Source organism: Pagrus pagrus (assembly GCF_965226575.1).
Source record: "Pagrus pagrus genome assembly, chromosome: 4".
NCBI lineage: Eukaryota > Metazoa > Chordata > Actinopteri > Spariformes > Sparidae > Pagrus > Pagrus pagrus.
In genome coordinates this window covers 11,701,158-11,714,350 of record NC_140188.1, presented here as the reverse complement: position 1 = coordinate 11,714,350, position 13,193 = coordinate 11,701,158, and the positions used below count along the sequence as shown (strand labels likewise).

The window sequence follows — 13,193 nt, the reverse complement described above, 5'->3', positions numbered from 1 at the left end:
TGTATACACCACAGATATAAAAGCAAAAAAGTATGTTGTGGCAATGACTAGCAACGGCACTGTCACAAGGTTAACTCGCTCTGCTTTATACCATAGAACTAGAGTTACAACGCAACCTTTGCTATATTTAATAATTCATTCATTCTCAAATAACTTAATGACTGCACTTTTATCTCTGAGGAGTAGCTGTGCAGGTGGATGAAATGTTTCTCATTCAAGAAAGAGTTCAGTGGCAGGACAAAAATCTCTTCCACCAGCATTCAAATTTTGATCTGAAATTCTACTGCCAGCTGCTGATGAAGTGAATGGGATGAAATCGGATCATCCTCAAATGATCTGCTGGAATGTTTGCCATCCTGACCTCCAGTTTTGGTCTCTTGGTGGCACTGTTATCCTGTAATCCTGCTGAGACCAGAGAGGAACACAAAGAAGGCAATCATGGGTCGGGGAATCCAGGCCTAGTAACTGCACTTATCTTCATGAGACAGAATGAAACTTTTTTCGAAATACAATAAAAAAAACATATGCAAACTTCACTTATTAAACGCAATCACGCAAGTTAACTTACATTACATATGTTCTCTTATGTCACATACATGTGCATATGCAGTGGAGGTATTTGCAGTCCTGGTGTAGGCGTAGGTACGTAGGAAACTTATGTCATGTACATGACGTAAAGGATTTCACCCATAAGAATATGAAATGAATATGAAATGTCTTACAGCTTGGAAAAAGTTATTCTACGGCATCTTATATTACAATTGATGGGATTTCATTGGTGTTAATGAAAGACTGTTGTATTAAACATAGTTTCACTTTCTTGCTGGGTCATTTGTTGTTCATTATGATAAAACTGCCCTAAGTCAAACTTCATCAGTCCACATCTGGTCACTACTTTGCACATCTCTCGTAGGCTGATGTTCTCCACAGTTTTCAGGAGGTTGTAGGTACAAACATATAGCCACATGCATCCACAATGCTCAGACCAATTACATACATCAGGTGATGCTATATCCTCTTGCCACTTTTCATGCCATATAATTTAGAACTACATTTGACTGGAAATGCTTGTCAGAAGTATCAAATTGTACTTGACCAGCCGAAGAAAGTGTGTCAACTAGCAAATATGTGATTTCTCTCTAATATATGGTAAAATTATGTGGTGTTGTGTTGCAAATTAGCTCTAAGAAAGTCTAATAATGACAGAACATGTAGAAAATAAAGATGTTTGTATATATATTGCTGTACAGTTCTGCTGTAATGTGTTGCAAATTAACCTCAAAGACAGGCTCATAAGGGTCTAACAGGAAGGAAATAAGTGTTTTTTATTTTATTTTGCGGTACTGTTCTATTGTAATGTGTGACAATTTATTTTCCAAAAAGGGTCTACCAGGTAGGAAATAAAGATGTTTTTTAAAATTTATTTTGCAGTCCCATTCTGTTGTAATGTTTTGCAGTAACCTCAAAGAAGGTCTATTAAGGTGCTAACACTGAAAAATAACATTCTTGCCAGCTTCCAAAGCCTAATCTCACTGATAGCCCTCAATCAAACAGACTGAAATTAAATCAATTATCCCTGCCCGACTCTTGCTTATACCCCATTGGGTGGTGCTTAAGATTAAACAATGCTGCAATACAGTATATTACTCTGTTACCGCTAAAAGAAATACATTACTGTAACACGTTTTGAAACATGTTACCCCAAACACTGTTGATGAAATAGACAAAATAGATGGGAAGAAATAATGTTCCACCACTTGTCTTAGTATGCTCAAAATCAATTTGAAATTAAAAATTATTCTAGGCCCTGCCTCCACTCTTGCTAATAGCCCATTGGGTGGTGCTTAAGATCAAACAATGCTGCAAGTCAATAAATAAAGTTGACAGCAATAAAACTGACTGAGCTCAGAAAAGGGATGAACAGGAGGAAAGTCATGTGGGGATTTTTAGATATTAAATTGCTCTCGCTCATGTATTTCATGTTGTTGTATTCCTATTTCTCTTCTGTTGTGTCCTCCGCTCTTTATTCCTCATCCTGTCAGCGACAGGGACAGTTTCATCTAAATGGGATGCACAAAGCTGGAGATGTGGTTCTAGGTGGACTGTTTGAGATCCACTTCTTTTCTATTTTTCCTGACCTGTCTTTTACCTCAGAGCCACAACAGCCTACCTGCTATGGGTGAGTTTATCAGGGAAGCAGCAAATGCTCGAAGCTGGGGAAAATCTGTTGCATATGTAAAATGTTTTTCTGCAAATTAAATATTAATCTGGAAGAATGAGATTTAGCATTTATGCTTTTTTAAAGAAATGACTTTTTTAAAAATAGTTTTAAACAAGTATTTTAATAACTGTTAAGATTCAACTGGCTTAATTGTTTTCAATAGCTGTAGTTGTCAGATATTGTGTCATGTATTTCCCTTTTATAAACATTGGCATTTTTTTTTTTTTAGTTTTGACATTCCAGGGTTCAGGACTGCCATGACTATGACCTTTGCAATTGATGAGATCAACAGAAACTCCAACCTGCTACCTAATGTGACTCTAGGATACAGTCTTTATGATAACTGTGTCAAACTACAGATTGGATTTCGTGCAGCAATGTCCCTCATCAGTGGTCAAGAGGAGCAGTTTATATTAGACAAGACTTGTGTAGGAAACCCTCCAGTCATAGGGATTGTGGGTGATTCTTCTTCTACAAGTTCTATTGCCATCTCCTCTGTCATAGGTTCATACAGAGTACCTATGGTAAGTTTGCCACTTTACCATCTAATAACTTTTGTGGCTCATTTTGATTTGATTTCAAATTTAACGTCAGTTATAAGCATGCCTACAACATTAAAAGATGAAAGAGCTGGAAAAGGCATTGAATGTGTTCAGGATGTACAGTCTGTGTCTTTCACAGGTGAGTTATTTTGCCACATGTTCCTGTCTGAGTGACCGGCAAAAGTTTCCATCCTTCTTTAGGACAATCCCAAGTGATGCTTTCCAGGTGACCATCCATCAGCACAATGAACATGCATAAAAAAGTTGCTCAGAAAGAACGTCTCTTCACTACATCAAAAAATATAATCTTTGAAAAGTAATAATTATACATGATTTGTTGAGAAACATGTTTAGCATGTTTTCCAATTGGCTGTGCATTAATCCCTTCACTCTTTACTCTCTTAGGTGCAGGCTATGATTCAGATTCTGAACCACTTTGGCTGGACTTGGGCAGGTCTGCTGGTCAGTGACGATGACTATGGACTCCACGCTGCTCGATCCTTCCAATCTGACTTTGTTCGGTCTGGTGCAGGTTGTCTGGCCTACGTTGAGATCTTACCCTGGGAAAATGACCGAGCTGAACTAAGGAGGATTGTGGATGTGATGAAGAAATCCACAGCTCGTGTGGTCATTGGGTTTGCACATGAGAGTCACATGATTATCCTCATGGAAGAGGTTTGTGCTTGAAATAAAATTTAGATATGACACAATTTAATTCCACAACTTAATGTTTTAATTGTCAAACTGAGAGAATCAGTTTACAACAACATATTGTATGCATCACTTTGCTCATATTACTGTGTAAAACACAGGATTGCACCTGTGTATCAATGACTAGCACAACCATATAAACTGCATATAATAAGGCATTACTTAAGTGGTATAGCAGAATTCATTTATATAGTTGGTTCAATACACAGGTGGTGAGGCAGAATGTGACAGGTCTGCAGTGGATTGCCAGTGAAGCTTGGACAGCAGCTGCTGTGTTTCAGACTCCCCACCTCATACCTTACCTGGCTGGCACACTGGGCATTGCCATCCGTCGGGGAGAAATACCAGGGCTCAGGGAATTCCTGCTACAAATACGACCTAACCTTAACCACAACAACAGCTATAGAAACAGAATAGTGAGAGTTCAACTTTATAATGTGATGACAAAGTCTAAGAATAATATCATGTTTTTATTTCTGCTTATATGTTGGTTGCATTTCAGGTGAAACTGTTTTGGGAATACACATTTCAGTGTAGATTTGCACCACCTCCAGCAGGTTGGGTGGAAACTGAAGGAGTATTATGTACAGGACAGGAAGATTTAGAGGATATGGAGACTGAGTTGCTGGACACTTCAAACCTCAGGCCAGAGTATAATGTGTACAAAGCTGTGTATGCTCTGGCCTATGCCCTTGATGACATGCTGCAGTGTGAGCCAGGGAGAGGGCCTTTCAGCGGGCACAGCTGTGCTACTTTGCAACGACTGGAGCCATGGCAGGTGTGTTATCAGTTCATAAGACCTAATCCGATTTTTCCTACTGCTGGGTAATAGCAGTGGATAGTATTATCTGGTCAGAGATAACAATATGCTGTCAACAGCACGGACATACCGAAGCCCTAAGAGGCATGTGAGAAAAGAAAATTGTTGTGAAGAAGTCTGAACTAAATTGTTTTCTCTTCTATGTTTAAAAAACAGGTGAAAAGGGGTGTTGCCAGGATAATCTTTCTTAGTTCCTTAATCTTTGACAAGTAGGGGTAAAAGTTTGGCTATATGTGAGAAATGTTTTTGTTATGACCAAGTCTGAAGTGTTTGTTTTCTGTAATACTCATGTTGGCCACAAGAGGTTGAACTCCACCAGTATATTTCATTTTAGCTGAGTTTTAATTTCTCCATGCACTCTAAACACGAGGTACACATATTGTTCATCGCAAGTTATGTAACTTTACTTTCATGCCTTTCGTTTGGCTTGAAATGTATTTTGATTGATGCTGAAACTCACCTGGAAGAAAACACGAATGCCTTCAAAGACATCAAAAAAATGGATCTCTAGAATTTCTTACTTGCCTCTCAGAGCTTCTGCAGACGTGTGAATTCACTTTAAAGGAAATATTTTGTTGGATATGTTAATGTATAACATGTATATCTGTTCATGAGTAAAATCCACAGTTCGACAATTGAATACTCTTCATGATGGTCATATAGAAATATTTTTTAATCTATACTCTATATCTGAATCTTTCTCTATCTCCCTTATTCTGATATTCATAGTTAGTGTACTACTTGCAAAAGGTCAACTTCACCACACCATTTGGTGATCAAGTCTCATTTGATGAGAATGGTGATGCCTTACCGATATATGATATCATGAACTGGCTGTGGCTCCCTGATGGAAGAACTAAACTGCAGAATGTGGGTGTGGTCAAGAGGTCGGCCTTCAAAGGTGAAGAACTTACAATTGATGAAGATAAAATCTTCTGGAACTTTGAATCAAAAAAGGTTACTTCTGATGTTTCAGACACCCCATGTATAACTCATTATAGCAGTGTTAAGTAGTATAAAATAACAGATACTTATTTTTCTCCCTGTAGCCACCCCGCTCAGTGTGCAGTGAAAGCTGTCCTCCAGGTACCCGCATGGCCAGAAAGAAAGGGGAACCTGTGTGCTGTTTTGACTGCATCCCTTGTTCTGAGGGGAAGATCAGTAATGAGACTGGTTGGTATTTAGTTTCAAACACTGTAGTGTGGAAATATAGATATATCTTAAAACTGTTCCTTTTTTCATAGACTCCATGAAGTGCACCACCTGTCCAGAGGACTTCTGGTCCAGCCCCCAGCGTGACCACTGTGTTCCTAAGAAAACAGAGTTTCTCTCCTACCACGAGCCTCTGGGTATCTGCTTGACAGCAACGTCTTTGCTGGGCACATGTATGTGTGCTGTTGTCCTGGGCATTTTTATCTGTCATCACAGCACACCCATAGTACGTGCCAACAATTCAGAACTGAGTTTCCAGTTACTGCTGTCTCTTAAGTTGTGTTTCCTGTGTTCACTGCTGTTTATTGGTCGTCCCAGACTGTGGACATGCCAGCTGAGACATGCAGCATTTGGGATCAGCTTTGTGCTTTGTGTCTCATGTATTTTGGTAAAAACCATGGTGGTTCTGGCTGTGTTCAAGGCCTCCAAGCCAGGAGGGGGAGCTAGCCTGAAGTGGTTTGGTGTTTTGCAGCAGAGAGGAACAGTTATTGTTCTCACTTCTATTCAGGCAGCAATCTGCACTGCTTGGCTTGTATCTGCCTCACCAACTCCTCATAAAAACACTCAATACAACAATGATAAGATTGTTTATGAGTGTGCAGTTGGGTCCACAGTTGGTTTTGCTGTGTTACTGGGCTATATTGGCTCTTTGGCTTCCCTCAGTTTTCTGATTGCATTTATAGCAAGGAATCTTCCAGATAGTTTCAATGAGGCCAAACTCATCACTTTTAGCATGCTTATCTTCTGTGCTGTGTGGGTGGCCTTTGTCCCTGCTTATATCAGCTCACCAGGCAAATATGCAGATGCAGTGGAGGTATTTGCCATCCTAGCCTCCAGTTTTGGTCTCTTGGTGGCACTGTTTGGACCCAAGTGTTACATAATCCTGCTGAGACCAGAGAGAAACACAAAGAAAGCAATCATGGGTCGAGGTATGAGCAAGTCATAAGAACTGCACTTAATTGCAGCAGACAGAATCAGTACTTCTTCTGTATACACTACAGATATACAAGCAAAGAAGTAAAAGTATGTTGTGGCAATGACTAGCAATGGTACTGTCACAAGGTTAACGTGCTCTGCTTTATACCATAGAACTAGAGTTACAATATATAACTTTTGCTATATTTAATAATTCATTTATTCTCAAATAACTCAATGACTGCACTTTAATCTCTGAGGAGTAGCTGTGCAGATGGATGAAATGTTTCTCATTCAAGAAAGAGTTCAGTGGCAGGACAAAAATCTCTTCCACCAGCATTCAAGTTTTGATCTGAAATTCTACTGCCAGCTGCTGATGAAGTGAATGGGATGAAATCGGATCAGATGAGTTGTGACTTTTTGTCAGAAAATCAGAATTCTGTGAAAAAGGTCAGAGCTCAAAATGTTTTTACAGTGGCCCTATCCTCTTGCATAGTTTTGCTGTATGAGAAAAGACAATTAAAGACCCTATGATTGTATTTTTAATGAACATTACAGTCCCAGTCGCTCAGAACTGGAGGCACTTTGGCTGCCAGCCGGCTGGGATTCAGTTTCCAGACATTTTCCAGCTAAGTTCCACAGTAAACATGCCCATTCAAGCCCCATGCATTCAATTTCAGGGTGTCACCACGAGATGGCGCTTTCTTCACACAATCATATTAGTACATAAACTGCTAAGTGATGGCCCACAGTGAAATGCAGTCATGTTTCTTTGTTTTGGCATTGTACAGTATGTTTCCCAAACTTACAGGAGCTGCTGAAACTTCAATGATGTTTGCCACCCGTCTAGTCAGTGTCAGTGGTTAACATAGATTTTACCCTCATGTTTCACCTTGATGTTAAAGAATAATAAACACTCCATCTGAAAGTGTCACATATTTATTGTGCATCAACTCGGTCTAGCTGTTTATCACATGTAGGCCATGTGTTGTAAACACTCAGCGAGATATTGAAACCAAATGCTCTTTGTTTCATGGCTACACCCTTTCATCAAATGTAGATATTCTTGATGTCTTCAATGAGGCCAAACACCCAAATTCAGCCTGAAACCGGCAAAAGGCACTGCAATAATATTTCTAATCAGTATCAGTGTCTGTTTCCTTTTCAAGTTTTTATGTATGCTTTATAGAATAATTGCAGTGAATCAGGATTTGGTTGGATTAGTTAGAGTTTTTAATCATTGAGGGTGATTGCAAAGACCTGTACTACAAGGTGAAGGCATTTGTTTTGAAAAGCCTTGGATTGTAAAGTAATGCACATTAAGTAGAAGCTCTATTGACATTATTAGACATAGTAACGACCATGTGTTGTTTTGATAACACAAATATATTCAATGTGTATGATTTCAGGATAAATGAATTTTAATCTGAATGAACAGCAAGTTTCTGAACATGTCTATGTTTCCGTGGTGTTGGAAAATGAGCCAATAATATACTTTTTTTTCTTCATATTTTAACATTCTGATTTCATGATTTAGATTTTTATTATAGATGTTTACTTTATAAAGTTAGCCTCTCAAGCCAACTGATTCAAACAAACTGACAATATACACACAATAATGATAGCTAATGAGAGCATTAAATGTGTGGAGTATGTATCTACATGAGCCCACAAACCATGGCAATAACTGTATCCTGACTGGTTCTTCTTTCTTTTTTTGTTACTCAGATCTGTTTTATTTTATTCTTCTTTGTTTAAATGTGTTCTCTCAGATGTCCACTTGTAACCCTGCTCCATTTTTGTTCTGTGCAAATTGCAGCACTTCATACTGTGTTGTGTTTTCTGTTTTTGCATGTATGTTATTATGTTGCAGTACACTGAGCACTAATGGCCACTAAACTTAATAGTATTTGTCTTCCTATATATATCCCAGTCACTTAACAGCGATGTAAGCATGTGTGAGGTACAGATACTAATTATTTTCACTGATAAAAACCTTCATTGTAAATCCATGGTACAATCTGTGATCTGAACGCCAACAGAGCCCAATGTGAAAACTAGTTAACTAATAAACACAAGAAGAGTTTTTTAAATGACTGAATGGTCCTTTAAATAACAAAGATAATAATTTTGTATGAATGCCTGAATTTTTAATGCACAGTTGATACACTATTAGCAAAAACAGTATAATTCTATGGTATTTTCTATTTTTGGGAAATCAAAATAATAAAACAACTTTTCTCATTCCAGTATGCAGTACTGGATAAATGTAGTAAATGCATGCAAATTGACAAGTCATGTTAATTCATCCAAGCTATCTGGCCATCAGATGTTTCTTAGTGTTTTTCTCAGGTCTCAAAAGAATAATGAAACATTTGGGGGCAAAAATACAAAGCAGTAAACCATAGCTGGAGGCCAGGATTGCAAAAACTTCCACAGCGACAACATACTTCCCAGGAGAGCTAACGTAAGCAGGGACAAAGGCCACCCAGACAGCACAGAATATCAGCATGCTGAAGGTGATCAGTTTGGCCTCATTGAAGTTGTCAGGGAGTTTCCGAGCAAGAAAAGCCAAGAGGAGGCAGGTGCAGGCCAGCAGGCCGATGTAGCCCAGAACCAGAGCGAAGCCCACCACAGAGGCCATGGCACACTCCAGGGTGACCTTTGACCCTTGAAAACCCAGATCACGTCGAGGCACTGGGGGGCTGAGGGACAGCCATATGGCACAGATGATAACCTGAATTAAATAAAATGCAACTGAATTTATTTAAAATATAGTACACCAACACTTACGTGAAACTTGCACACAACTGTACCTGTATACAAGTGAGGATGCAGACACTTCCTCTCTGTTGACCCGGACCAAACCACTTAATCAAGGCTCTAGCACCGGGCCGAGCTGAGCGAAACGCTGCCAGAACAACTATGGTCTTGACCTGGAGGCAGGAAACACAAAGTACAAAGCTGATCCCAAAGGCTGCCTGCTGGAAACGACAGGACCAGACTGATGGACGACCGATGAAGACCAGTGAGCAGAGGAAGCAGAGCTTCAGAGACAGAAGAAGCAGGAAGCTCAATTCTGAATTGTTGGCTCGAACCTGCACAGGATAAATCACAAATCAGGCAAGCACATTAACAGACAAATGGGAAATAATTCAGATTAACCTTGTATTTTGTTCAGTAATGTAGTCCACTTTAGCTTGTAGGAAAAAAATGCCATGTTAGGGAATTAAATTAAATGGACGTCACTATATCATTAAGAAAATACAACTGCACAGTTTAGTTTTGTTAACATTACTTTGGATTCTTACCATAGGCGTTTGACGATAGCAAACAAACACCACAAACACAGCTGTTGTTGCTGCAGCACCAGACACAGCTGCAGTGGTCAGAGTAATGCCCAATGTTTCATTAAAGGAAAGAAAGTCCAGCTGACGAGGGACACACGCAGATTGTTCAACGTTGGACCAGAACTCAGATGGACAACGCTCACAGTGAAGAGAACCTGGAAGATAAACAAGAGAAGAAAGGGAATGAAAATAAACCACATTGGGGAAAATGAAAGTTGCCATCATCAGTTGTTGTTGTAGTGATTTCCTCACCGGTTGTATTGCTAATCTCCCCTTCAGCACATGGGATACAGTCAAAGCAGCAGAGAGGTTCTCCTTTCCTGTTGGCCTTTCGGGTACCTGGGGGGCAGCTCTCACTGCACACTGAAACAGGAACCTAAACAAAAAACCAATTAACATTCAATTAGATAATTTTGTGAGTTGACAGAGATATTCATTTCAACAGCAGGTTGACACAACTTGTTAATGTGACTACCTGATTGGATCCTGTGCTCCACTGAATAGCCGACTCATTAAGGTGGAGGTCAAACCCGTCCACACGACCAATCAAAACAAGTTTAAGTGACCCTTCAAGGGTGTTCTGCCAGTTGACGAGGTCGTACTTTGCTGGAATATCGGCACCTTGGAAATAAAACATTTCTCCTTGTGGTGTGGAGACGTTCACTTTGTTCAAGTGCTGCAACAGCTGAAATCATCAAAATATTGACACACTGTTTTTGGAGTATGATTCTCGTGAAAATTTGACAGAACTTTAAAATCATTGGTTGTTAAAGAATAGATTACCCTTTTCAGGATGATAATTGTATTCACCTCTCTGGGTTTGATGTGTTTTGGAGAGGAGCAAGTGGAGCTGTTGTTTCCAGGAGGGCTGTCTCTGTTGGGGCAGGAGAGAAGGCTGTGGAGGGCGTGGGCTGCAGCATAAACAGCCAGGTACACATTATACGCCACCCTTAGCTGAGAGGTGTCAGTGAAGGGATGCTGCACTCCCTCCAGGGACTCTGTCCCACTGCAGGCTGGTAGAGAGGCTTTCCAAAGAGATCTATTGGCGAGTGAACTAGGAATATTTAACAGATGGCTAGATTTGAGGGATGAAGAGAAATATGAAGAGAGAGGTGTGACCCCAGGAGTGCATCCAAACTCATTTTCCCAGAACTCTTTTAAAAACTCGTCATCAGGACGATGAATTGGGTGCAAACTTCTGAGATAATTTGCAAATCCAGGTATAGGTGAACTTCGTATGGCCACACCAAGAACACCACTTGCCACTTTAGAAGTGACAAGATGTTGGAGGAGATTGCCACTGGTGCTCCAAGCCTCACTGGCCAGAAACTGTCTGTCTGTCACCTGGTGAGAGCAACATGACATGATCATCATTAAGTTAGAAAGGTTTTTTTTAAAAAGCCACATTGTCTGTAAAAATATTGGATAATATCCAGATTGCCTTTTGATAGATTCAGTTGCTCACATTTATTTTGGCGAGCTGCAGGAACAGTTCCCTCACGTCTGTATACCAGCTAAAGACCAGAATCACTCTTGCAGTCGAGGCCTGAATCCGGAGTGCTGCTCGTCTGGCGTCACTCACGATGTTTTCCCTTTGGAGAGTCTCCACAAATGCCAGACACACTCCTTTCCCCTGAGTCTCCTCCTGAAATACCTGACATATACAGTTGAAAGGAGCAAAACGATTAGATGGATGAAATGCATTTATGTAGCTTATTCTAAAATGTTCTCAACAGTGTACATCACAAATAGAAACACCTTTACTGCCATGTGGCCATAATTGTTGTTTGCTACCACTGCTCCGATCCAGGTCCAGTTGAAGCGAATGGCAAGCTGAGCAATGGCTCGGGCTTGGTAGATATCACTGGGGATGGTCCTGAAGAAGTTAGGAAACTGGCGCCTGTCACTTAGACAAGGGCAGCTCGAAAGGTAGCTAATCTGAAAGATTAAATAATTAAGATAATCGGTTAATTTTATTGAAATAAAAAACAATCTTTAAAAAAGCAGATGACTTTCATCCAGAATATGTGTCTTTATCTTCAAAAATATATGTTTTTCTGTCCTTAGAAGAGACTTTCACTGCAGTTTAGAGGAAAATTAGAGGAAAATTAAAACAGTGCTTCATATAAAACACAATGAATCAAAGATGGCAGCATCTACTTGAAAAATAAGGATTAAAAGTTACAGTATAGAGTTAAAACAGTATGCAAAACAAAACTTACTACAGGCACAGAGAGTGGCCCAAGGATTCTGGAGAGTATCTGACTTGTTACGGATGAAGCGCCACCGATGATCAAGGGAACAGGGTGATCACCTGATGACAGTATGAAAGTTTTGTTACATGACAAATAATTTCTACAGAAAGTTTTTAAAAAAAGAGATCTCTCTTTAACACAGCTTTGCATTTGTTTCCCTGTCATCATTTCATTTGGTAAAGAACACAGTATGATATAGATGCACAACAAGCTACCTCTCCTTGTTAAGATTTCCTCTCCATACCCAGCAGAATAATCTGTAAAATCCTCTGAATTACAGCTGGTGCTGTCTCCCCCAACCAGTGACAGTGCTGCCTGGAGAGCCCAAGGCGGTCGACCACAGCTATCAAAAATATGGTACCCCAGCTTCACACCTGGTAGCAGCATAGTACTATTATTGATTTCCTCCAACGCAAACACAGCAGCATATATATACTGCAGTGGAACACGTTCGAAACTGAGACCACAGGAGAAAAGAAACAAGAGAAATATCAGTCAAACTTCTGATTGATTCTGTAAAGCCACCAGTACTTGTGTAGATTTTGAAGTTTATGATGCAAAGATACAAACTGCTGTTATATCATTGTCATTCTGCAATAATCACAGTTAATAGTACAGTTCAGACTGTTACCCGGTGCAAGGTTTGTAGTGCGGCAACTGAGTGAAATCGTGGTCTATAGCCGGAGGATGGTAATGAAGACTAAAGAGCCCTCCTATCACTACATCTCCATCTCGGAACAGACCCTGGTTGCTGGGTGTACCCCACTGAGAACAAGTCACAGCCTGAACTACCTGCAGTCCCAGCCTGAGCCCCAGCTGTCTGCCCACAAGCCCTACAAGGAGCAGGGATGGGGCTGAGGGGTGCCACAGAGTGAAGAGCCAGGAGAACCAAGACATGAATACAGCTGTTCTGGACACTTTGAATTTATACTCAGCAGGGTAACTTGTATCTCATAGGCAATACATTCAATATCTATAAACAGTTCCTCTGGTGAAAGTCAAATCAGATCAAATACAGTACAAAAAAGTTGGTGTTTTTGCTTTAAAACATCCACCTGTGGAGAGAAAAACAACAATTTGAAGTTCAAAACATATAATTTCAAACACATAACCTGGGCTGGGCACTGACTAACAAAATGATAACACCCCCCCTCCTTCTCCTCAGAA

At 40.0% G+C, this 13,193-nt stretch overlaps 2 protein-coding genes across 2 annotated transcripts; one reads left to right on the top strand and one right to left on the bottom strand.

The window, feature by feature from the left end:
- Positions 1-43: 43 nt before the first annotated feature.
- Positions 44-6,452, top strand: LOC311255770 (extracellular calcium-sensing receptor-like; the record flags this gene model as incomplete). The annotated part of the gene is made up of 11 exons (XM_084350419.1): positions 44-69; positions 1,384-1,393; positions 2,043-2,179; positions 2,451-2,745; positions 2,903-2,989; positions 3,169-3,438; positions 3,684-3,890; positions 3,977-4,252; positions 5,024-5,251; positions 5,344-5,467; positions 5,539-6,452. 11 exons carry the CDS (start codon positions 44-46, stop codon positions 6,450-6,452), a joined length of 2,574 nt encoding a protein of 857 aa, XP_084206545.1.
- Positions 6,453-8,735: 2,283 nt separating this feature from the next.
- LOC311255769 (extracellular calcium-sensing receptor-like) lies at positions 8,736-12,923 on the bottom strand (the record flags this gene model as incomplete). The annotated part of the gene is made up of 11 exons (XM_084350418.1): positions 8,736-9,158; positions 9,238-9,519; positions 9,733-9,926; positions 10,024-10,147; positions 10,247-10,456; positions 10,582-11,115; positions 11,237-11,425; positions 11,530-11,709; positions 11,994-12,085; positions 12,242-12,483; positions 12,658-12,923. The coding sequence occupies 11 exons, from the start codon at positions 12,921-12,923 to the stop codon at positions 8,736-8,738; spliced, it is 2,736 nt and encodes a 911-aa protein (XP_084206544.1).
- Between the last annotated feature and the right edge of the window lie 270 nt (positions 12,924-13,193).